The sequence below is a fragment of the Balearica regulorum genome, chromosome 12 (genome assembly GCF_011004875.1).
Source record: "Balearica regulorum gibbericeps isolate bBalReg1 chromosome 12, bBalReg1.pri, whole genome shotgun sequence".
NCBI lineage: Eukaryota > Metazoa > Chordata > Aves > Gruiformes > Gruidae > Balearica > Balearica regulorum.
In genome coordinates, this window is record NC_046195.1 from 16,953,652 (window position 1) to 16,976,599 (window position 22,948).

Sequence of the window (22,948 nt, forward strand, 5' to 3'; positions counted from 1 at the left end):
CTAAAACTGAAGTATGGATATGGATCTACAGATGGATGCACTTTCCCAACTATTCTTTTGTTTGTTTTCCCACTTTGCCTGTGACAGAACCTGAACAAAGTCCGGTTCAGTTTCTATTGTCAGTCTTTCACATCTCCATCAGGTTACTTATTCAGCTTCAGAGATACCTAAACCAGTTTAATGCCTGTTCCTCTCCCCTTTTTTGATTAATAGAGAATAAAATGCCAAATTATCCTCCTTTATCTTTCATAACCCTCTGCCATAACAAAAGACATTCCATAAAGGATATTTTAGATGTCTAATCACCATAATTGAGTTCACTTACAATCATATTTTACTGCCTTTTTCCATCTAATAAGTACCTTCTAGTTTTGCCAAACACTAAAGTGAACTGAAGGGACCTACAAGCTGCCTGCTGAAGAAAACTTAAAGGCAGCCACATGATCCAGCTCTCTTTCTCCTCTTTCATGTCTTTTAATTTTTTGTTCAGTTGTACACACCGGTGCAGAACAGGAAGGAAGGGATTAAAGTACAGGTAGGACTGTGGTAGTATGGACCTCTCCTGGGTGAGGGGAATAATTCCTGTGGACTCCCCACATCCCCTTAGAGAGAGGAGAGGCTCCTTCAAAGGGCATTTTGGAGCTGCAGCTTTGCTCTGAGTTGCCCACAGAGAACCTGCTTCCTTCTGCTAATGGTACGGTGTGATTTGGCTTCGCACTCGGAAAAACTCAGCTTCACACTTCCTAAAAGCAGAGAATCATGCCATAAAATCCCCCCATGAATTGCACTGAACAACCCAAGAGTGCAGTTTTGAACTTTTTCTTGTAATTATGCCCTGCTAGTATTAACCTAGATGACTCGGATGTCTGCTTAGCAAAGCATTTGTGTGGAAATATGATTGTCCTTCATGACCTACGTTTCTGACCGTAGAAATAAATGGAAAAGAGAGGTCTCTGGTGAAGAAGAGGATGAAGATGGAGGGGAGCAAGGCACCAGTGGAGAGAGTGAGCCTGAACCGAAGAAAGTTAAAGCAAGAAGACCTGCCCAAAGGAGGTAAGGAGTGGTTGGTTCATCTGTCTCTTTTTCTGCATATGTCTTTTCTGCCTGTGCTGAGTGGAGCGGTAATCTCTATTTGTCACTAAAGAATGGGGGTTTTTCTGCAATAATACCCTTGTTTACGACCTGGTAAACCTAGGACCTAGTTACTCTCTCATCAACCCATTTCATGCTCTGGTGAGTGATGCAGTGGTTTCCATGGTAGTTGGAGCAGTCTGAATCCCTAGGAGTCTAGTACTTGAGATTCATGCTTTCTTAAAGACTTATTAAAATGGATGTTTCTCTAAAACACACTGTATTATAGCTTTCTGTTAATTCTTATTTTAGAACAGTGGCCAAAACCAGTGTTAAAAAGCCTCACAAAGCCCAGCGTGGGAAGAAGAGAAAGAAACCGGACTCATCTGAAGATGATGATGACGACGAAGATGATGAGACCCCCAAGAGACAAACTCGACGAAGAGCAGCCAAAAACGTCAGGTATCAAGAAGCATGAGGTTGCTTGATGATGAGAGCTGTCAGGCTGGGAAAGAGGGGGCACCCCAAATTCCCTGCCCTGTGTCACCCTGCAGAGAGACACACCCCCCCCTGCCCTGCAGGTACCTGTTGGCTGAGATGCGGATTCTTTTGACAGGTTCATGCTGTGACCATCTGACTTCTCTTTACCTTGTTTTGCCATCTGTAAAGGAGGGAATATTTACCAGTCCCTCTTACAGAAATGTGAGAAGGTTTGCATAACGTTTCTAAAGCGCTCTCAGATGAGACTAAGAATTGCAAATAATATATTAAAACAAGTAAGAGGGAGCAGCTCTGCTAGGTTGGACCAATTGTCTGAGAGTAGCTGATAGGTAATGTCTTGGAACAGAGTGTTGAGGTATGGTGGAGGTAAAGCATTATCCATTCCCCTATGTATCTTCTCACCTTTTGGAAGTAATAAGGGACTTTTAAGCACCAAAAATATTCTTCAGGTGGCTCTATGCACATGAAAGATGAGAAGTGTAGTTTCTAGGGCAGTGTAGGCACCCATGCAGCCTTTTGATGCTCTGCAACCTCCATTGTTAAATATAAAATAATCTTTCACCAGATAGAGGAGACTTTCTCTGTCGATGGTCTTGCTACTGCTGCAGGGATTGTTCTACCTCCTTATGAAGCATCTGGTGTCAGCCATGGTCAGAAAAACTATATGGACAAGACAGAGTATTAGTCTGATAAAATGTAGCTATCTGAGTGTCTCAGGGAAAAATACTGCATGGCTAAGTTAAGAAATGCATGTACTGAACGTGCATTGAACCCCAGGATAAATGCTGGAGAAGGCTTGCTCCAGTCCACGCCGTTCTGTGTGTTTCTGGACTGGGAAGAGTCAAGGGTTTTTTAACACTTTGGTTTTGATCTTGTTCAGCTACAAAGAAGATGATGATTTTGAGACGGATTCTGATGATCTAATAGAGATGACTGGGGAAGGAGCTGATGAGCAACAAGACAACAGTGAAACTATTGAGAAAGTCTTGGACATCAGGCTTGGAAAAAAAGGAGGTGCGTAGTTCTGGAAAAAGCCTTTATTTCTGATGTCAATCATGTGCACTCACTGTTTCTCTTGAGCCTTTGCAACTTCAAAGTGGGGCCAAGGGTTGTTTCAGTGCTGTTCACCCTTTCCTCTATGCCTCTTATTTATGTATTCTAGCAGCTTTTGTAAAATCTAGTATTGAAAACCCTGAAATGTCAAGTTTATGTGCTTGGCAGCTTTCATATAGCGTGCACGCATTTTAAAGATGCAGTCATTGTTCTCCAATTCTTCCTTTTTTCTTCTTTGAAATATAAAATAGATCTTCCAGTAGAGTCAATCTTCATAGCTCCATTGACAAAGCCATAATGAAGATAAAGCCAGTGTTTTTTTCTCATAGCTTTTCAAAAGTGTTTTTGTAAAACTGAATGATCGTGAACATTTTCAAGAGACCTTAGAATTATACTTAAAGAAAAAGTATTTATGATAGAAAGACTTTAAAAGATTCTGTTGTCTGGAAAACTTTTGTGTGTCTGCCTTATTGGGTTGCAGCATCTGTAGGATATTCTTCTGCTGTCACAAAAGATGTATTAGAAAAATAACTTTCTGTTGTAATGCAGTTCATGTCCAGTGCTTGATCACAAAGGTACTGACTGCAGCCTGATTTCTTTTGCAGCCACTGGTGCTTCCACCACAGTGTACGCGACTGAAGCCAATGGCAACCCAAGTGCTGACTTTGATCCTGAAAAGGATGAGGGAGAAGTTCAGTACCTGATCAAATGGAAAGGCTGGTCATACATCCACAGCACATGGGAGAGTGAGGAGTCCCTGCAGCAGCAGAAAGTGAAGGGCCTGAAAAAGCTAGAAAACTTCAAGAAAAAAGAGGAGGAGATCAAACAATGGTATGCTTTGCTTCAACCAGTGATTTGGCCTTGGGAGAAGCTTTTTTAGCGAAAGGTTTGCAAAGTCATGACTGAAAACATTTGATTCTTCTTGCAAAGCATGTTTCATTGAAAGCAACTGCTTTTGGTGCACAACACTTGCATCTCTCTTTGCCTACTGATGAAAATCTCCCCTCATAGAAATGATGTCTGTGGCCGTGGTGTTGAAAGAGGGAGTGGAAGAGGCATGAAATCCTCAATATTGCCACTTTCCAGGCTTAAGAATTGGGGTAGCTGACCACAAATAAATGGTGCACAGATTCACCTGGCCCAGGCTTGCAGTCTTATTAACCCTTGTTAATTATGGGCAAGGTTTTGCATCAGTTTATGTCTGACCCCCCCAGGAACTATAAGGGGAGCTATGGTGTGTTTCCAAATTGATCAAGCTGGAGTAGCAGCTTCCATCTCTGTTAGATTCTGGTTTTCAGACAGATTCTTGCAGCAGAGTAAGGCGTCATTTAACAGGGAGACAGTATGAACATCTGTGACATTTGCTTCTCAGTAATGATTTATAATTATAGGAAGCTTTAAGAAACATGTCACATAAGCAGCAGTCTGCCTCAGTGACTTCTCTGAATGACAGAACCATATAGGAAAGTAGAATTTCTATACATGGCCTCTGTGAGCATTATGACAGAAGCATTATACTGTTTTCTTGTTTTGGATTTTTTTTACATCTAGGCTGGGCAAGGTATCACCCGAAGATGTAGAATATTTCAACTGCCAACAAGAGCTAGCTTCAGAGCTGAACAAACAGTATCAAATAGTGGAGAGAGTAATTGGTAAGTGAACCCAACACTTGTAAAGGAGTCAAGACAGACATGGGAACTTTAATCTCTAGTGACAGCAGAATGAGTGTACAGCGCTCTCTTCTTCCCTGCCCTCCATTATCTCTGGAAGAAAAAAACCCACCTGGTGTTAAGTGTATTTCAGTGTGTGAAATTCAGGGATTTGAACAGTAGAAATCCAGGTTTACAGATTTGTCTTTACAAGCAATACAAATCAGTCACTTTTCTTGCCTGAGTATAGGATGACACACTAGTTTCCAAGGGATGTTGAAGTTCCTGCTGCAGAAGTTCTTTGACTTCAGCCCTTTGGATGCAAGGCGTTTGCACCCAAAGCAGCAGTACAGGCCTGGCTTTTGCGAGGACCGCTTTCCCTGAGATGGTGGAGGATGTGGTTAGGCTGCACAGTAGCTCAGGGGTTAGATTTTCATGATTACTTATTAAAAATAAAAACAAGGCTTACTGAGCACTTCAGTGATATCAGAGTCATGTCAGTCAGAGGTGCCAGCATCCAGTTGCTTTGGGAATTGGCTGGGAGAGCTGTTTAACCTATTTCCACACAATTCCTATGAAAACGCATGGGGTGTGTGGCAGTGACAGCCTCCCTGCCCCCTCTGCTGGCTGCTGCTCTCCAAACCCTTCCTTCCCTTCTGTCTCCAAACACAGCTATGAAGACCAGCAAGTCTGCGACAGGACATTCAGATTTCCCAGGTAAAGGAGCATTTTTTTTGGTCCCTCTAACCTTTTCCTACTAGCTGAGACCTGTCTTGCGGTCGTACGGTTGGTTCAGACTGCCCCCGTGAGCCATGCTTGTGGTTCAGCCACAGAACCACAGTTGCTGACATACGGGCTTTTTTGCATATTTTGCAGCAAACAGTCGCAAAACATCCTCGAATGACCCTGAATACCTGTGTAAGTGGATGGGGCTGCCCTACGCCGAGTGCAGCTGGGAAGACGAGGCTCTGATAAGCAAGAAATTTCAGCACTGCATCGACAGCTTCAACAATCGTAACAACTCCAAAACGATTCCTACCCGGGACTGCAAGGTTTGCTTGCTTTTCTTTTCTCCTGTTGTTTAGTTTCTCCGGGCTGGGTGATGACGCAAACAGTGGCAATGTGAAGTTTTGTCAGGATAAATGTCAGAGAAACGTTTTCCCATCCTCCCACCAGTGTTTGAATGGTTGTTTGCTGTTCTTGTATTGTACTTTAGGCAGAGATGCGAACCCCCTTTTGGTTTCATTTACTCTGTGCAGAATGAGAACGTTATGTCTCCCTGGGGAGTGGGAGGCTTAATTAATCCTTGCAAAGTGCTTCCTCCTCAGAAGGAGCTGCTGCAGAAATGCAAAGTTTTAATATCAGTTGGATGAAAAAACAGCACACCTGGGAAAAGAGAAAACCTGCAAGAGGCTGATATAGTGAAGGAGAGGGACAGAGATAATGGGAGAAAAAACAAGAAGACAAAAAAGAAAGTGGAGCTTGTTCCATCTAGTGTGCATTATGTACAGCTTACTGCACTCTTGAGGGGGGACTTGTAGCCCTGGTCATCAGAACCAGAGGACAGCAGGCAAAAAGTAACACTGCGGAGTGGTTTTCTCAACTGCAGACATAAGCACTGGCTAGGAAAAGGTGGACGGACTGTAATGAATGAACAGATATATGTCCATTGCTGAATTTTCAACCTTACTTTGTCTTTTTCTTCAGTGGGCTTACGGCATCTTCTTTTCCAGGTATTGAAGCAGAGACCGAGGTTCGTTGCCTTGAAGAAACAGCCTTCTTACATTGGCAGTGAGAACCTGGAGCTACGAGATTACCAGCTGGAGGGCCTCAACTGGCTCGCTCACTCATGGTGCAAGTATGTACAGATGCTATGTGACATTCTTTTTCATCTCCTGAGTTTTGTCCCAGTAGGATCTGGCCCTCTTGTTTTCAAGCGAGGTCTTTACGCATCCTGTTTCTGCAGCTTGATGGATTTCAAATGTTATCACGCTCAGCTGCATTGCAGACACCGCAAGCAGGAACTATCTAGAGCATGAACTTAAGAAACCTTGTGCAAAAACAAAAAGTATTTTCCCTGTCTGGGCCTGTTCGTATGCTGGCCTTGGCTGATGTGAGAGCCTAACGCCTATCAGCCCTAATTTTCCATTGTCCTAACTGAAAAAAAGGTTTCTGGCTCGGCATGCCGACACACTTGTTGAAGTCTTTGAGAAATGTCTGTCTAAAATTAGGCCACTGACTCCCCTCTCTCTTTGCCTTTGTCCTTGCCTGCCAGTTTGGAGGGATCATAGTCTGTTCCTTTTTGCAAGTTACTGTCTGCATGTCCCTGGGATCTGCTTGGAAGTGTTCAGATACATTTTTTTACACTGCCCCCTTTCTTTCCTCGTCGTAGGTTGCTATTTGTGCTGATGCACAGTAAATGAGCAGTGGAGGAAACACGCACTCAGACAGCATTTCTGTTTATTCTCTTCTTTCTCAGGAACAACAGCGTGATCTTGGCTGATGAAATGGGACTGGGCAAGACAATTCAGACAATATCATTCCTGTCGTACCTCTTCCATCAGCACCAGCTGTACGGCCCTTTCCTGGTCGTGGTGCCCTTGTCCACTCTCACCTCATGGCAGAGGGAATTTGAAGTGTGGGCACCCGAGATAAATGTGGTGGTTTACATCGGAGACCTGATGAGCAGGAACATGGTGTGTAATCAGAAAGCAAAGGGCGCGGGGTTGGGTAGAAATGCTGGGTGCAAAGCAGCAGCTTCTGTGTAACACGTGTGACACGCGTTCTGCTGGAGAGGTTGACGGACAGTACTGGCAGTGCTGCAGGCAGCTAGAGCTCACGTAGCTGAGCACTTGGGTATAACTCACTGCTGCACAGACTTTTCTACCTTATTTCCCCTCTGAGTGAGAACAGGCTTCTCTCAGAGGGTCTGGAAACCACTCCTGCACTGGGCTGAAGCATGCTGCAATAAGGAGTATAGCAGTGTAAAAGTGGTTGCCTCATGTTCTGAATTATTCAGAAGATGAAGCACACAAACATGAGTCTAGTGGTGCCAGTAGGGAGGTGATGCTTTCGTTTGGCAGCTGAGAGTGCTGTCACAACAGCAAGTTGTTTGACCTTATTTTGTTGCCTGTGCAAGGGCAGTTGAACCATGTGTGCACTGAAATAAGCTGCTCCTTGGGCATCTTGAGCTCATCTGATGGCACCTTGAACAGCAGGTTTTTGGACTTGGTTGGATTCTCTGGCTATAGCTACCCTGAAATAACAATTGTTAACTTTGTTTTCGATAACATTGGTTGAAGTTAACATTTGTCTCCTCTCACAGATACGTGAATATGAGTGGATCCACTCTCAGTCTAAAAGGTTGAAATTCAATGCACTTATCACAACATATGAGATCCTCCTCAAGGATAAGGTGAGTAATGGTCCAAGGATGTTTTTATTTAGACTTTCTCTCGCTTGCAAGGGGGGAAGCCAGCCCCCAACTAGTGGGTTTCACCTCTTTCCTCTGTGGTGATGGAGAACGTATAGCTACTATTTGCTTTTGCTTGCAGAGGGAATGTGGGACACCCGTTACAGTGTCTTCACTCTTGTACTGCACAGTTATGTTATTATTCTTACTTGTAAGACACCAGCCAGGGCAGTAGCTGGATTTTACCTTGTTTAATGTAGGCTAGTTAAGAGGACAAAACATTACACTGAACTGCTGGCCACGGTGTTAACAATATCTGGATTTTTACACTTAGGAGAAATCTGTCTGCTTATGAAATGCTCATCAGCCCTGTCAGTGCATCGCTGAGTCCTAGCAGAAAACAAAAAGCTTAATACTAATAAAAAACCCCAAAAACCTCAGGTTACCTTAACTTTATAGGCTTGTTCATCTGCTCTCCTGCTGCTGCTCCAGTGGGGCTAGTGCTACAGCAGGGCCCAGGGGCATGGGGAAAGGGAGAAGGGGCTGGGGGAGGACACCCTGGGAAGCACACACTGCAGTGCTTTATGACCATGGAGAAAGAGGCATGTGCAAGGTGGTGGGGCTTGTCTGACCCAGCATCTCCTTGGGGCCTGTTTTTTTTTTTTTTCTTCTTTTCCTCTAGGCTGTTTTGGGAAGTATTAACTGGGCCTTTCTAGGCGTGGATGAAGCCCATCGGTTGAAAAATGATGACTCTCTGCTGTACAAAACATTGATTGATTTCAAGTCCAACCACAGGCTGCTGATTACTGGCACACCTCTTCAAAATTCACTCAAAGAGCTCTGGTCCCTGTTGCATTTCATCATGCCAGAGAAGTAAGTCTTCTTTTGGTCCTTCAAAAAATACCTCTGCATCTATTCTTGTCCATTAGGCTTGAGGGAGTGCAGAATGGCAGAAATCCTTGAATTATATCCCTGAGTTAAACTCAGTGGCGTTAGAGCAATGAAAGGGGAACAAACATTGGTGGGGAAGATCAGATGTTAAATGACTAACACAAGGAGTATTTCTGGCAGCAAATTGAATGGGGAAACCTAATACATGTCGTTCAAATCTGACTGCTGTCTTAGAGCCATCTCTAAAAAGCTAAACTTGTTTTAAGCAATCATCTCAACCATTTCTGAGGTTTCCAGTACATTGCGGTTCAGCCACCCTTGCCAACCATTTTATGGCAGTCTCTAGGAGTATTGCTCAAGGACAGTGCTCTCTAGCTGATTGTTCGCGTGTCTGCCTTACAACAAACGTTGTGTTTTCTTTAAAACAAAATGGGCTAAGACAAGCAAGCCCCAGAACTCACCAAAATTATGTTTGACTGCAGAGGAGCTCTCCTCCAAATTCTTTTTGTAAGATCACGGAAAGAGTGAAGGAGAGATCCAAGGTCTCCCAAGTAGGGGAGAAGAGCAGATCTCTGCATTTCAAAGGGCTGTTGGAGGAAGCAGCAATCCAAAAAAGCCTTCAGAGCAGCGTGAAACATAGTCCAGTTGTCAAAGCCCTGCCTAGGGAATGGCACTATGGAAAGTTCAGTAACTGCTGCCAGGTAAACGCCAGCAGGAGACAGCATAGCAGAATACTGGAAAAGTTGGGATTTTGGATCCTGGGAGTCAGTGTGGAGCTCAAAGATAAGGTGTTAGGAAGGCACCTAAGCCCAGAGAACTTTATCCTCCACTGTATCTCTATTGAATTGATGATGTCCTGTCGTCTTGTGCAGTGGGAGCATATCTGGTAGGTGATGTTTGGTGCAATATGACAAGAGGTATTCTGACCCCTCTCTGCTCCTTGATTCTGTTGCTAGATTTGAATTCTGGGAGGATTTTGAAGAGGATCATGGAAAAGGTAGAGAGAATGGCTACCAGAGTCTTCACAAAGTCCTGGAGCCATTTCTCCTACGCAGAGTGAAGAAGGATGTGGAGAAATCTTTGCCAGCCAAAGTGGAGCAGATCCTCCGCGTGGAAATGTCTGCTCTGCAGAAACAGTATTACAAGTGAGTCATTTATTAAGTTACTGGGAGTGCCAGTAGAAATAGGCACATCTTTCTTTGTGCCTGGGGAATGTGTTTCAGTATACTTTGTCCTTCAGAATCCAATGTGACCGCCATGACGTGTAGCAGCAGGGGCTTCATGGTAGGAATCTGAGGTAGGGTCTGTGATACAGTTCAGCTGGCCAGCTTTGCAGGACAGGGCAATGATTTTTTGGTGTGGGGAGGAGTAAAGCACCCCACAAAATTGTGATGCTGTTTAATGTTAAACTGTGAAAATAGCAAAAGGAAAGTAAGGTCAGGGTTTCTAGTGAGGAAACAGCAGTACCCTGTAGAAGCGAAGAGAGATGGAGAGAGGGGAGTAGACTGATGCCTGAATAAGATGCACCTGAAGGTTTTATTTCTCCCAGGCTCCAGCATGCCCAGTCTGCATTGTGAAACGGTCTGGACATTTTGTTTTCCTACCTGCAGGTGGATTTTGACAAGAAACTACAAAGCTCTTTCAAAGGGAACGAGGGGGAGCACATCTGGTTTCCTGAACATTGTGATGGAGTTGAAAAAGTGCTGCAACCATTGCTACCTTATCAAACCTCCTGAGGAAAACGAGAGAGAGAATGGCCTTGAGACCCTGCAGGTGGGCAGTGTCTTTGGCTACCACCTTTTTTTCCTTAACTTTCCTCTTTCTTCTGTCCTCCCACCAAGATAAGATCTGGTGAAGCTTTAGCTTCTGTGGCTTCTCCATTAGAAATAATCCTCACAGTTAAGCCACTTGAATCTCCAGCCCTCTGCTTCCACTGTAGGCAACATTTTGTGGCCATCTAGAATAGGAGCTGCATGCAATGTAAGATCTATCTTGGATGATTCATTTTGTGTGTGGCTTCTGCTGTGTAAATCCAGATGATTTGATTAGAGACGTGCAGGAGAAGCATGACCCCAAAAGAACCAGATCTCTGACATCTCTGTGTAATGTGCGTAAGGGTAAGATTGGAAAGCATCAGCTGGAATAACGGTTACTTCTTCAGTCTCTGGTCAGGAGCAGTGGAAAGCTAATTCTCTTGGACAAGCTGCTGACCAGGCTGCGGGACAGAGGCAACAGAGTGCTGATCTTCTCCCAGATGGTGAGGATGCTGGACATCTTGGCAGAGTACCTGACTATCAAACACTACCCTTTTCAGGTGAGAAACATCAGCATGGAGAACAGTGGGGTTCACCTGAAAATTCGAGAAAATGCAGAGGGAGTCACTGAGTTTCCCAGAGATTGGTGGCTGGGATTACAGGTTGCACTTACTGAAATACACTGGAGGGAACTGGGAAGTCCCTTCATTTCAGGGTGGCCCCATCTCTGCAAAACACCTCCTCTGACAGGCCCCTGCTTTGGGCTGTGTCCTGTGATAAACCCCGAGGAGAGGATAGCAAATGCAGAAACCCTGGCTGGGAGCCTGTAATGGGAGCTGCAGTGTCACCCGCTGGGTGACCAGTGCCTGAGCATACCCCCCCGGCCTCGCGACACAGCGGGCTAAGGCAGCGCGGTTATTTTTAATTGGTGGTTATTTTTGATGATTAAATACTGCAGGCAGGGAAAGGGGGCTGTAGGGCTCCCAGAACTTGGGTGCAGCAGATCCTCAGGGCTCCTTTACCTTCTTTCTTTTATCATTATTGTTGATTTTTCCAGCGCTTGGACGGCTCGATCAAAGGGGAGATCCGAAAGCAGGCGCTGGACCACTTCAACGCTGACGGCTCTGAGGTACGGCAGCTGGGGCTGTCCTGCCTCAGAAGGGTCCGGGTGGGCTGCTGGAGCAGTGGGCGTTCACAGCCGAGCCACAGGTTGTGACTGCCAAGAGGGGATTAGTTCAGTTCATTTCTTTTTATGGGACCCCGGATACTTTTAAAGGCACAGATATAGCAGGTTTTGCAACTGGCCAATATTGCTTATTTTAAATCTCCCACATCCAAAGAACAGGGCTGCACGTGACATCTCCACAAAGTCCTGAAGAGGCTGCGAAGAGCCAGAATTTAGCAATTCTGCCCCCATGGTCTGGGGAATGAGACGGTTGCTAAATGATTCCTGCAGTCTGAAGCTGGGTTTGGATATGAAATGGCAAAAGCAAAGGGGGATTTTAAGTGTCGGCAGGCAGTGGAGTCTGGTGTAAGAGGTGAAAGTCTCCAGCGTAATAGGAGAGGGCATCTCAAGCCTCTTGTCCAGGCTTGCTGACTCACAGCGACTGGTGCAAGGCACTTGTTTTGTGCCACAGTCAGCCCAGCTGTGAAAAATATCTTCCCTCACTCCAGAAGCCTGGACTGGAGGGGGATTCTTGGCTGACACAGGAGCTGGGTGCTTTGTGTTTGTGGGAAGGGTGACAAGTGAGGAGGAGAGAGCAGTGTGGGTGGGAAAGGAGCAGGAATGCCCACAGAAGCTGCCCTTTCCCCTTTCCTGGGGGCATCCACGGGGGCTCAGGCATCCTGGCTCTATCCTGGCACGCTGTGCCCTTGGGCAGTGACTCAAACAGTCTGTTAGTTGCTGATCTCGCCCCCAGCAGGCTTCAGGCAACAAAGAGCACGTGTTTGCCTGCTGCCTTTGTCAGAGTCTAGTGGGCAGCATGGTCTGACCTTCAAAAGCAACTCCAAGGTGCCCTTGCCTTGATCTGGTTGCTTTGCTGTCCCATAACGCTGCGTGCCAGGCCCTTCCTGGAACAGCACACCTGCCAGCCCTGCCTCACCTTGCGCCTTGGCTTAAAGGCCAGTGGTGCTTAGCCTGCGTGACCAGGGTGTGTGGGAAGGAAATACTTTTTCTGCTTTCTTAAGAAGCATGAGTACAACAGAGCCCTCCCTCTGCATCCTTGCATAGCTTTGAAGTCACCATTGCTATTTTATGTCCACAGTCATAGGCTGGCTAACTCATGCATGCCTTTTTGTTTGGGGTTTTTTTTTTCCCCCCCTCAGGACTTCTGTTTCTTGCTGTCAACACGAGCTGGAGGGCTGGGAATTAATTTGGCCTCTGCTGATACTGTTGTTATCTTTGACTCGGACTGGAACCCCCAGAATGATCTTCAGGCTCAGGCTCGGGCTCACCGAATTGGACAAAAGAAGCAGGTCGGAAGAGTTACCTGGGTCATTTTCTCTGTGGCTTCAGTGTGTGCATCTAAATGGGCTCCCACCTCACTAGAGCTTCTGAAAACATGGGCTTTTTGCCCCTAGTCCTGATGCCAGGAAGTACTGCCAACTTAAGGGAAGCTCATTTCAAAAGTCAGGAAACAAAAAATCAGCCCAAATTTGCCAGCTGCCAGGTCTTTCTCTTGGCTTTGGGTTCTGGCATGGTTCAAAACCAAGAACCCAACCAGTGGCATCACAGTTCTCAGCCTCGTGAACTCTGTTCTTTCTTGCCCTGAAAAACTTAGAAAGTAGAACATCCACCTTTACTAGGGTTTTATTAGATATGTAAAAAGTTTGATGCTAGTTTGGATTCAGAGTGATTATTTCAGAAGATTTTTACTCTGTGCTTAGGCACACTGCAAGATCTGTGTCAGCCAGCCTGATTTTAACTGGTTCCCCTGAGATATAGAAAGAATGTGCTTGTTTTTCTTCTAAAAAACCCACATCTGTACATGAAGAGACAATCTCAGCAGACCAGTCTCCTGTGAAACAACTAAGGGATGCGTTACCGTGTCAGCAGAGCGTGTTCGGGTCCAGGAAATAGCTCTGGTTTTTTGTTGCCCTTCAGGTGAATATTTACCGCCTGGTCACCAAGGGTACGGTAGAGGAGGAGATCATTGAGAGGGCCAAGAAGAAGATGGTGCTGGATCATTTGGTGATCCAGCGTATGGACACCACTGGACGGACTGTTCTGGACAACAACTCTGGGCGATCCAAGTAAGTGATCGTGTCAGGAGGCAGAGATGTCTGGTACAGCTTGTGGCATAACCAGCTTCACCTGATCGTATTACCCAATGTTTATTTGATACGGTACAGGGCAGAAGGCTGATAAATAATGGCAGCTTCCACAGGTTTGGCTTATGCAACCCTTAATTTGGACACATAGAATAAAGATGATCAGAAATCAAAAAATAGTTTTAATGCATTACGTGTTTTCCCTTCTGTCTTCCTCCCAGAGATCATCCTGGTCTGAGGGAACCTGGTGGTGGGAGAGCTGCAGGTTGGCAGTGACCTCAGACTCTCCCCGTTTCCCCTGAGTAGATAGAGGTTGTCCCCTTTACAGTAGTTGTCTGTGCTAGAGCAGGAAGGAGATGAATAAAAAAGCTTTTAATAAAAACTTATTTCTTGCTTTAATTAGGAAAATCTTTGGTGTGGTTTTGTGCTGTAGCAGTGCTGACTTAACACCTCAAAACACATTTTCCTTCTTGTTTGTTCTTGCAGCTCCAATCCTTTCAACAAAGAGGAGCTGACAGCTATTCTGAAGTTTGGAGCTGAAGATCTCTTCAAGGAGCTTGAAGGGGAAGAGTCAGAGCCTCAGGTAGTTTGAAATTGAAATCACATAGCTGTTTGTAGTCCTCTGCAGGTCTGCATGGAGGATCGCGTGTCTTTGCTTCCTCTTTATACCTGCCTTGTGCGTGAGAGCGGGTTGGTGAACAGGGCACGTGTGAGTCTGGAGAAGCTGAAGAAAGAGAGCTCTGGGGTTGAGAAGAGCCTTGTTGTCGGGGGTTGAATGGAATCTCTTGGCTCCAAGGATTTGTTAGCTAGTTATAGCACATCCTGCTGAAAGGTCCTCTTCCTGCCTCCTCCCAGCACTCCTTCAGCATCCTTTTTTGGTTGTTCTCATAGAGAGGTGGGAGTCAGCACAGTGAAGTTGAATGGATGGCGCTCTCCTGCCTCAGCACAGCGTTGCTTGACAGTTTAGTATTGAGTGCTTTGACCAACTCTTTTCATGGCCTGAGCAGCAGAGCTTCCCCCAAAGGAAACAGTCCACAGTTAATACATCTCACTGTCTGGAAATTTTCCCAGCTGCTCAGCCTTGATGTTCCTTTTCTTTTATCTCCCTTAGTTATACTCTTTTGTACCGCTTGAGATGGTTCATCCCTGCCCTTGGTGATGACACCCTGCAGATACTTGCACTTTATTTAGCTCATATCAGCACAGTGCATGTTTAGCTATTGCACCCCACGAGTCTGTTCTCTTTTTTCCCTTTTTTTCCTTTTATTTCTCTGCTGCGCTCAGCACCCCTCGCTTTATCAATCTTTGTTTCTGACTGGTAGGAGATGGACATTGATGAGATTTTGCGTCTGGCTGAAACACGAGAGAATGAAGTGTCCACCAGTGCCACCGACGAGCTCCTCTCCCAGTTCAAGGTACGGACCCCCAGTCTCTGTACTGGGGTGTGGGAATGTGGGTCCCCACATTTTGCCATGGCAGTAAGGTCAGTAACAGACAGGACAAATCCGGCCTGGTGAGAGATGACCTGTACAAAGCAGTTTGCTGAGGGGTTTGGTAGCTGGGGAGATGTGTAGGTATTAATTTCATTTCAAGTAAGCGGTTTTGAAGGCTGTGAATAAAATGCAGAATTTACTGAATTTGGAAACAAACCCAGTAACTTACAGAGGCTCAGCAGTAGTACTTACACTGCACGTACTTCCTCAAAAGCTGTTAGCCCAAAGATGTGGCAAGGAACCAGGAATTTAGTGACATAGGGATTGATTATAAAGTAGTTATGGAAATGTTGGCAAAATTCCTAAGGGGAAGGAGTTGAGGCTTAGCAGACAGCTCTGGGGTATTCCTGCCAGGGAAGGGAATTTCTAAAAGTGTTCTTTTGCTTATAAAAGGTGGCCAACTTTGCAACCATGGAGGAGGAGGAGACAGAGCTGGACGAGCGGTCCCAGAAGGACTGGGACGATATCATTCCAGAAGAACAGAGGAAAAAGGTGGAAGAGGAAGAAAGGCAGAAAGAATTGGAGGAAATCTACATGCTGCCTCGAATCCGGAGCTCGACTAAAAAGGTACAGCCCATCTTGAAGAGCTGGTGAAGGCAACACTCAAGGGAAGCCTTCTTGCCATCTGAGTGCTGCTTTCTCTCCTCTGAAGTTGGTTAGAAGTAAAGCACATGTTGGCATCATGCATTGGGCCCATGGTTTGTCATGCAGTGTGAGGGCCCATATTGGATTTGGTACAACTCATCTTAGCAGGCACAGAGAACCTGCAGTGAGCACCGGGCAAAATACCCAACTCTATAATGCAGATTTTACTGCGGTTTATGCCATTTTCTGGCTGTTTCTTGTCCTTGGATCCTCTAATTCCCTGGGCTGCTCTTGCCTAAATGTGGCTCTTGCAGACAAAAGAGATGGTGTCTTCCCAAATTCTTTTTTAGGTAATGGGATCTACCCCATTCCAACAGAAAGCAGACTGCAGGGAAACTTCTGGGATATGGAACTTTAAGGGGTTATGAACTGTTCTCTGGGATAAGCTGGGGAAAAACACAGTGAAAACTAGAGAGAAGGATAATTTATATTGGATGATTCCAAACTGATTTCTGAGGAGTCCTGGTTTTCCAAACAGTCTAAGGGACTGTGACACAAAACCGTAGTAATCAAAGTGTTTTAATGTATCTTATACCTTAGTAAATCAAAATGCAATTGTGAAACTGCTGGCTAGAAGGCTGTAAAGGGAGGATGACCACCAGAGTTTCCTAGCTGGAAACTGCAAGGGTGCACAGCCTCTCTGGGTTGATTACATGGGCTCCTGCATCTTCAGGAAGAGATGCTGAGGTGTTTTACAGTCTGAATGTGAAATAGTGCCAGGACATCAGAGGGACAGAAAAGGTTGGCAGATTAGCAGTTGTTAACTGTACTGCTGTTTTCCTGCTACATACAGGCTCAGACAAATGACAGTGAATCAGATGCAGAAACTAAGAGAAGGCTTCAGAGATCGTCTGGATCAGAAAGCGAGACTGACGATACCGATGACGAGAAGAGACCAAAGCGCAGGGGGCGTCCTCGGAGTGTCAGAAAAGATACTGTGGAAGGATTTACTGATGCTGAAATCAGGAGGTCAGTGCTGAGCACAAGAGACAGTTCAGAAAGCAAATGTAGAAATCCCATGCAGGTGGAGAAAACCCCGTATGAATGCATGAGGTGTTCACCTGTAAGCATGTCAGTGGTTTAGGTGGAGCTGGTTCACTGAGCCAGCTTCCTCACCTTTGTATAATTCACTTTGCTCCCAGCTGATGACCGTAATATTCAGATCTGTGCAAAACGGACTAAATTGTCAGGTTACAGCGAAGCTGGTACCTTCCTAAAATTAATCCTTGTTGTAACTGCCCTTCCTGGGCCAAATGGCTCGAGCTAATTCTGTATTACACATGAGGTCTTAGGTGCCATGAGATGCAGAGCTGGAGAAGCCAAGGACTCTGGCCTTCCTGACACTTTGCTGGCAGTAGTCCTGGTGATTTAAGCTTTAAGTGAAAGGCAAGCTCTGGCAACGTGACCCCATGAGAAGCAGTGGTCCCGCTGATCCCAGCGGTTGTGTATCCTCTTCTGCACTGTCAGTCCCTGAAGTCAGCTGGGGGCTGAGTCCCAGAGCATTATTTTCTTCTCCTGTCTTCCAACTCTTGAGCCTTTCCCAAAGGTCTTTGTCTTATAGCTCTGCCCAGCTGTTCAACCAAAGATGGAAGAGAGGAGTTGTGAGTTTTCCTTGACTCTCTGTCCATCTCTGAGTTGATGTGTTTTTAAACAGGAGAGGGTCAGGCTTTTTGGATTGTGGTAGCTGTCCCATATCAAGCCTGAAACCCTAGAGAAGGAAGGAGGTGGTGTGATGTGAAATGTAGCAGCCATTTAGGATATTGTGGTGTAGCAGAAAGAGGCTGAAAGAGCACAAGATGAAAAAAAGAAGGGAAAAAATTAACTCATTTTAAAAATAATCTGTAGTTGAAGCCATTGGGTCTACTCCCAGCACAAGGCACTGTTTAATTGCAGCAACGGTGTCAGACTCTTGCCCTGAAGTTGTGCGTTAGCCATGGCAGTGATTTTCACAATAAAAATAAGACATAAAAATAAATAGTGATCTTTGTCTGCAAACGTCTGTGATGGATTGCACCACATTTGGCTCTTCTGTGATGGGTTGTTACACTTATAGCCTGAGCGTTAAAATTACTAATGACATTGATTTAATGCCTCTTTTCACCTTGGAAGAATGAAGTTGTTAATTACCAACATGGTGTAAGCCAATGCTTTCTCTTAATTTTTTTTTTTACACTACATTTGTGACTCTCCTCTTTTTTTTTTTTTTTTCCCATCTGTCAAACATTCAGCATTCATAATAATGTTGTGTTCTTCTCCAGCCAAGGTCACAGAACTCTTTGTGGAGCTAATGGATTAGGCTTCCCAGTTCTGTGTGATGCTTAGCTAATCAGTGCGGAATGCAAGGTTGCTAATGTGGCAGGCTGTAATTAATATATTTAAGTGTATTTGTGATACTGAACCTGCATTTTATGGCAGTTGGTTTAGTTTCTGTTTTTTGGGTTTTTTTGCTTAGGTTTATCAAGGCTTACAAGAAGTTTGGACTGCCTCTTGAACGGTAAGTCCCAACCTGGCGCTGCTGCAGAGGGTCATCAAGGGGGAACGTTGTATTTCTAAGTACAGCCATACACACATTGCTGTGGGTATTTGATACAACCTCCACCGACAGCACAAAGCTTCGCTGTCGTGTGATCAGTAGCCCAAGCACTGCCATACAGTCCCTCGTGTCTCAGTTGATGGGCACTGATGAATGCTGGCCAAAAACCAGCTAGAGCAGTAGTGGCGCCGGGCTGTACACAGCATCATCCTGCTGGCAGAGTCTGGCCCGTGGGGCATTTCCACTCTGCCTGGAAAGGAGGGAGGAGCTGTCTGAACAGCAAATGCTACCCAAAACACATGCCAAGCTTCTCGATGCATGTTAGTTTCAAGACTGAATTTGGAGCATCTTTCTCTCGCTGCCATATCCCTCTTGAAGGGAAGCGGGGAGAGGCACACACCGTCCTCGAGCGTGGGTCTGCAGAGCCCCGCACGAACGCTGTGACCCAGCATGAGGGAGGGAGGGAGATGGGCACGTGGAAAGCTGTAGCCCTTGCAGAGGTCTCAGAGCTGAGGCAGGGATCCCTGTGTATGTTTTATGAGAAATGGCTGTGTTGTTTCAGCTGGTTGTACTCTTCTGTTGTGAAACACAAGGCTTGCGTGTGGGTCTTGATGTTACTGACAGCAGATGGCAGCTTTTGACCATCAAATGGAGTTAATATGGAACTGGGAAATTGTGAAGGAACACTGGACAGTCACAGAGGGTGCTTGTTGTGCCCAAGATAGACAGCTCTCACCTTTGCTTTAATACTAAAAAATCCAAAGGATTGGATCAGTTATGCTACCCCTGCACTGTACTGCAGCTGCTAGACCTAAAAAAAGACTAAAACTGTGCTGTTTCCTGCACAAACTCAACTCGTGCAGGTTTCCTACATTCATACATATTCAGCACTGACTACTAAAAGCTCAGGAAGTGATTGGGAGGAGATATGCTGTATCAAATACAAAACTTGCAATTCTTTTTTTCCCGTTCCCCAGGCTGGAGTGTATTGCCCGGGATGCTGAGCTGGTGGATAAGTCTGTGGCTGATCTGAAACGGTTAGGGGAACTCATCCACAATAGCTGTGTATCAGCAATGCAAGAATATGAGGAACAGCTGAAAGAAAATCCAGGTGAAGGTGAGCAAGAGGGTTGTACGCTGCTGTTATAATGTTTTTGGGAGCATTCCATGGAGACAGTGAGAAAACCATTCCCTTGCTGGATGGGGAGGCATGCCATGTTGACACTTAAAAGCAAAGAACAAGCACACACTTAGACCATCTCATCTCTGCCAGGCAGCTCTCACCAACAGAGAGAAACCCCTGAGTCTTTTGCTCAGACTGGAAAGTGCCATTTGAGTCTGTTGGCTTCTGCTGAACATGAGTTTTCCTGGGGAGAGGCTGAAGTCATCAGCTTATTTAATGTTGGGCCACAAGGCAAAGCAGATCATATTTTAACTGCTCCTGGGACTGGAAATCAATCTGGTGCTGTGTACTCCATGGTAGAGCTGGATCCACAACTAGCACTTCCCAGAGCTGGTATCATCGACCACTCTCTGCATGGCTGTTCTCTGCTGTTGGTTTGGAGACGCAGGGGCTGGGCTGGATTTCCCGCTGGGTGTCTGCCTGTTACAGCTGAACAAAACTACTGAAGCAATAGCTCCAGTGTACTTAGATGTATTTTTAAGAAAATAATACTGGGAGGTGTTTGGATTGCAGATCTAAGTGAGTTAGTGAAAGAAAACTTATATTTTGGGCCTGCCTTAGCAGACAGCCTTATGTTTAAATAAGATGTAAGAGTTCTCTTAGTTGCTGTGTTTTATTGTCGAGCAGGGAAAGGACCTGGAAAAAGAAGAGGTCCTACTATCAAGATTTCTGGTGTCCAAGTCAACGTGAAATCCATCATCCAGCATGAAGAGGAGTTTGAAATGCTGCATAAATCCATTCCCACAGACCCAGAGGAAAGGAAGAAGTGAGTTTGGCTAAGTAGGCAATGCAGAAAGAGGCTCAGGGAATTTGGATTTTGTAGTGGAAAGAAAGTAGCCTAGATATGTGGATTTGCTTTATCCTCTGCACCATTAAAAGTAGCTCATGTTTGAAATGCCTTCAGGTACCGCCTGACGTGCCGTGTCAAAGCTGCCCATTTTGATGTAGACTGGGGAGTGGAGGAGGATTCTCGCTTGTTAGTGGGAATTTACGAGCATGGTTATGGAAACTGGGAGCTAATTAAAACCGATCCGGAATTGAAGTTATCTGATAAGGTAGGTCACTTTGCTTGTTGCTTGCGTTGGGTCCATTGCATTGTTCATAGAGAACATGTTTGATTTACTCCAGAAACAGATGTTTGTGTTTGTAACCACTCCAAAAATAATAATAAATAATAATGAGGAAAACAGTGACCTCCATGGAATGTTGCATGCTTGATGGAAAACAGAGTTGTGTTGTTTGATTGGCAGTAAATTTTCTCTGAACAGTACCATATGAGCCACACTGAAATGATGCAGGAAGAAAACGGTAATGCTGACATGTGTGGTTACATGCACAGTATAGAGGGTGCATTGCATAATCGTGACTTGATATTTCCTTGAGCATCTCACAAGAAGCTGAGTCTGAATTTCTGTGTGGAAATAATTTTTCACAGATTTGACACTGCTTATGTCAATACTGGTCTGTGTTAGCTCTGAGAGTATAGTTACATGATGGGCTATGGCAGCAAAGCCAGCTGGAGAGCCTCCATCTTGTTCCTCTGCTCCTCAGTCATTCTCACAAGAATGGTTTACAGGGGCCACGTTGAAATAATCCTGGTTAAAAATAAGCTGCCGTCCTTTGTGTCAGCACAATGGAAGGAGAGCAAACTGCAACACAGGGCTGAGGAACATCGAGACTCTCTACACCAGCTTTGCTGCCAATATGCTGCATTCCCATGACATCCCTGCTAGTGTTTTTTAGCAAAGATCAGACTGGCTGAGAGCCTTCCTACATGAAATTCAGAAAGGCATTTTACAATGAAAACAATTGCCTGAGACATGCCAACCAATTTCCAATGAAGTATGAAGGTAACCTAGTTGCCAAGCTGAGATACTTCCTCCACAAAGTGGCACCTTGCAGCTTTGTTTTCTGCTAAAAATTCTCTGTCTGTGTCATTGCTGTAGCAATGTCTCGGGTTACCAGAGGGACCAGCCTGCTGTGACAAGGCTGTCACAAGCAAATCTGATGTAGGAAGGACTCAGCTTTGCAACTCAAGGTCCCAAATATAGTTTGCAAAGTTTTCTTCTTTCTTTTTGCACACTTACAAGAAAGATCGTAGAGAATCTAGAGAGCTGCCTTGGGGTCCTTTCACTTCTGCATAAGGCCAAGGGGAAGGATGCTTGCTAGGAGCTTTGCTTTTGGCTAGACAGGGAAAGTCTGTGTGGGAGCTGGAAGAAATGCTTGAACCTTCTTGTTCCCCCAGAAGCTGCAGCATCTCCAACCCTTTGCTGGGCCTGGAAGGACTGCTGCTAGCATGTATCTCTTTTGTCAAGGTTTGATAAGTTCACATGGGTGTATTTCTTTTTTCTTCTTTATCCAAGATCCTACCTGTTGAGACAGATAAGAAACCTCAGGGAAAACAGCTCCAGACCCGAGTTGATTATCTACTGAAACTGCTGAAGAAAGATCTAGACAAGAAAGAAAACATGAAAGATGGGGAAGAGGTGAGATGTGGCTGCTTGATTTTGGGGGTTTCAGGATGAATGGTTGGCTGATGGCAGGAGACAGCATGTGTTCCCAGGTCACGGAACATCATCTACATGAAAGAATATGGAATTGTCTGTTGTATGATTGCCTTGTGATACTGAAATGATAATTAGTAAGGGGCAGGTAATTATTACATTTACTGAAGGACTCAGGCTCGTCAGGCTTCCTGCCACCCTGCAGGACCTGCAGCTGTTTGCAAGATGTTCAGGAGATGGGGTATGTCCCCAGGAAGCAACTGTAGCTATTTGCTTGCCCTGACTTGTTCTGTGTTTTCACCAGGGCAAGCTAAAGAAGAGGAAACCACGAGTAAAGAAAGAGAATAAGGCTCCCAAAGTCAAAGATGAGCATGGGAATGAACTGTCCTCTCCCCGGCACTCAGACAACCAGTCAGAAGAAGGTGAAGTCAAGGTGAGTCAACTTGGTGGATAACATTTTTTCCAGGTTTCCTTGAGCTATGTTGTTACTGCAGAAACTCACCTTGAGAAGCACCCCTAGCAAATCCCCTGTGGAGTCAGAGAGGGCTCCAGATTGCAAGATTGGCAAACTCACAAAAACATATATACATCTGTCAGGGTGAAAGAAAGACCTTTCCCACCACTGTTTTAGGTTAGTGCTTGAAGTGTTTTGGGGGATCCTAGAATGGTCACATACATCCACATATTGACTTGTCTCAGGACAAAGTCTGTTGCCTTTATAAAGGAGAGAAAGAAGAATTGTTTGCCTCTCCTTTTCAGTACATCAGCCAGTGGTGAAGCTGGAGTTTACCAAGGTCATGCTGTTGGCTTAGAAAACCTTCTGTCTTTGAGTGGCTTGGCTTGTAGTCTAAGGCTTTTTGTTCACGTGCTGATCAGTATCTACCTTAGGAGCTGAGCGTTCTCGAGCACAGCTGGCACAGGAGAGTGGTGCTTATCTACAGTTTGCCAGCTAGTTACAGATTGGGGCTCGTCTAATTTTTTTATAGTCC

At 45.3% G+C, this 22,948-nt stretch overlaps 1 protein-coding gene across 7 annotated transcripts in view; it reads left to right on the forward strand.

The window, feature by feature from the left end:
• Positions 1 to 22,948, forward strand: part of CHD2 (chromodomain helicase DNA binding protein 2) — a 69,467-nt gene that overhangs the window by 37,751 nt on the left and 8,768 nt on the right. For 6 of the 7 annotated variants that reach the window (XM_075764424.1, XM_075764427.1, XM_010310933.2 and 3 more), the window contains 27 exons: positions 931 to 1,053; positions 1,384 to 1,533; positions 2,453 to 2,586; positions 3,231 to 3,456; positions 4,177 to 4,277; positions 4,947 to 4,991; positions 5,151 to 5,326; positions 6,008 to 6,132; positions 6,754 to 6,970; positions 7,600 to 7,689; positions 8,369 to 8,559; positions 9,534 to 9,722; positions 10,188 to 10,350; positions 10,739 to 10,891; positions 11,389 to 11,460; positions 12,657 to 12,806; positions 13,435 to 13,583; positions 14,088 to 14,184; positions 14,924 to 15,016; positions 15,488 to 15,661; positions 16,533 to 16,708; positions 18,192 to 18,233; positions 19,250 to 19,389; positions 20,083 to 20,221; positions 20,360 to 20,510; positions 21,819 to 21,941; positions 22,264 to 22,392. In XM_075764424.1, the coding sequence (XP_075620539.1) occupies positions 931 to 1,053; positions 1,384 to 1,533; positions 2,453 to 2,586; positions 3,231 to 3,456; positions 4,177 to 4,277; positions 4,947 to 4,991; positions 5,151 to 5,326; positions 6,008 to 6,132; positions 6,754 to 6,970; positions 7,600 to 7,689; positions 8,369 to 8,559; positions 9,534 to 9,722; positions 10,188 to 10,350; positions 10,739 to 10,891; positions 11,389 to 11,460; positions 12,657 to 12,806; positions 13,435 to 13,583; positions 14,088 to 14,184; positions 14,924 to 15,016; positions 15,488 to 15,661; positions 16,533 to 16,708; positions 18,192 to 18,233; positions 19,250 to 19,389; positions 20,083 to 20,221; positions 20,360 to 20,510; positions 21,819 to 21,941; positions 22,264 to 22,392 (3,718 nt within the window). Of the gene's footprint in view, positions 1 to 930; positions 1,054 to 1,383; positions 1,534 to 2,452; positions 2,587 to 3,230; positions 3,457 to 4,176; positions 4,278 to 4,946; positions 4,992 to 5,150; positions 5,327 to 6,007; positions 6,133 to 6,753; positions 6,971 to 7,599; positions 7,690 to 8,368; positions 8,560 to 9,533; positions 9,727 to 10,187; positions 10,351 to 10,738; positions 10,892 to 11,388; positions 11,461 to 12,656; positions 12,807 to 13,434; positions 13,584 to 14,087; positions 14,185 to 14,923; positions 15,017 to 15,487; positions 15,662 to 16,532; positions 16,709 to 18,191; positions 18,234 to 19,249; positions 19,390 to 20,082; positions 20,222 to 20,359; positions 20,511 to 21,818; positions 21,942 to 22,263; positions 22,393 to 22,948 lie in introns of those variants that run through there. The other variant, XM_075764428.1, reaches the window with a different exon arrangement.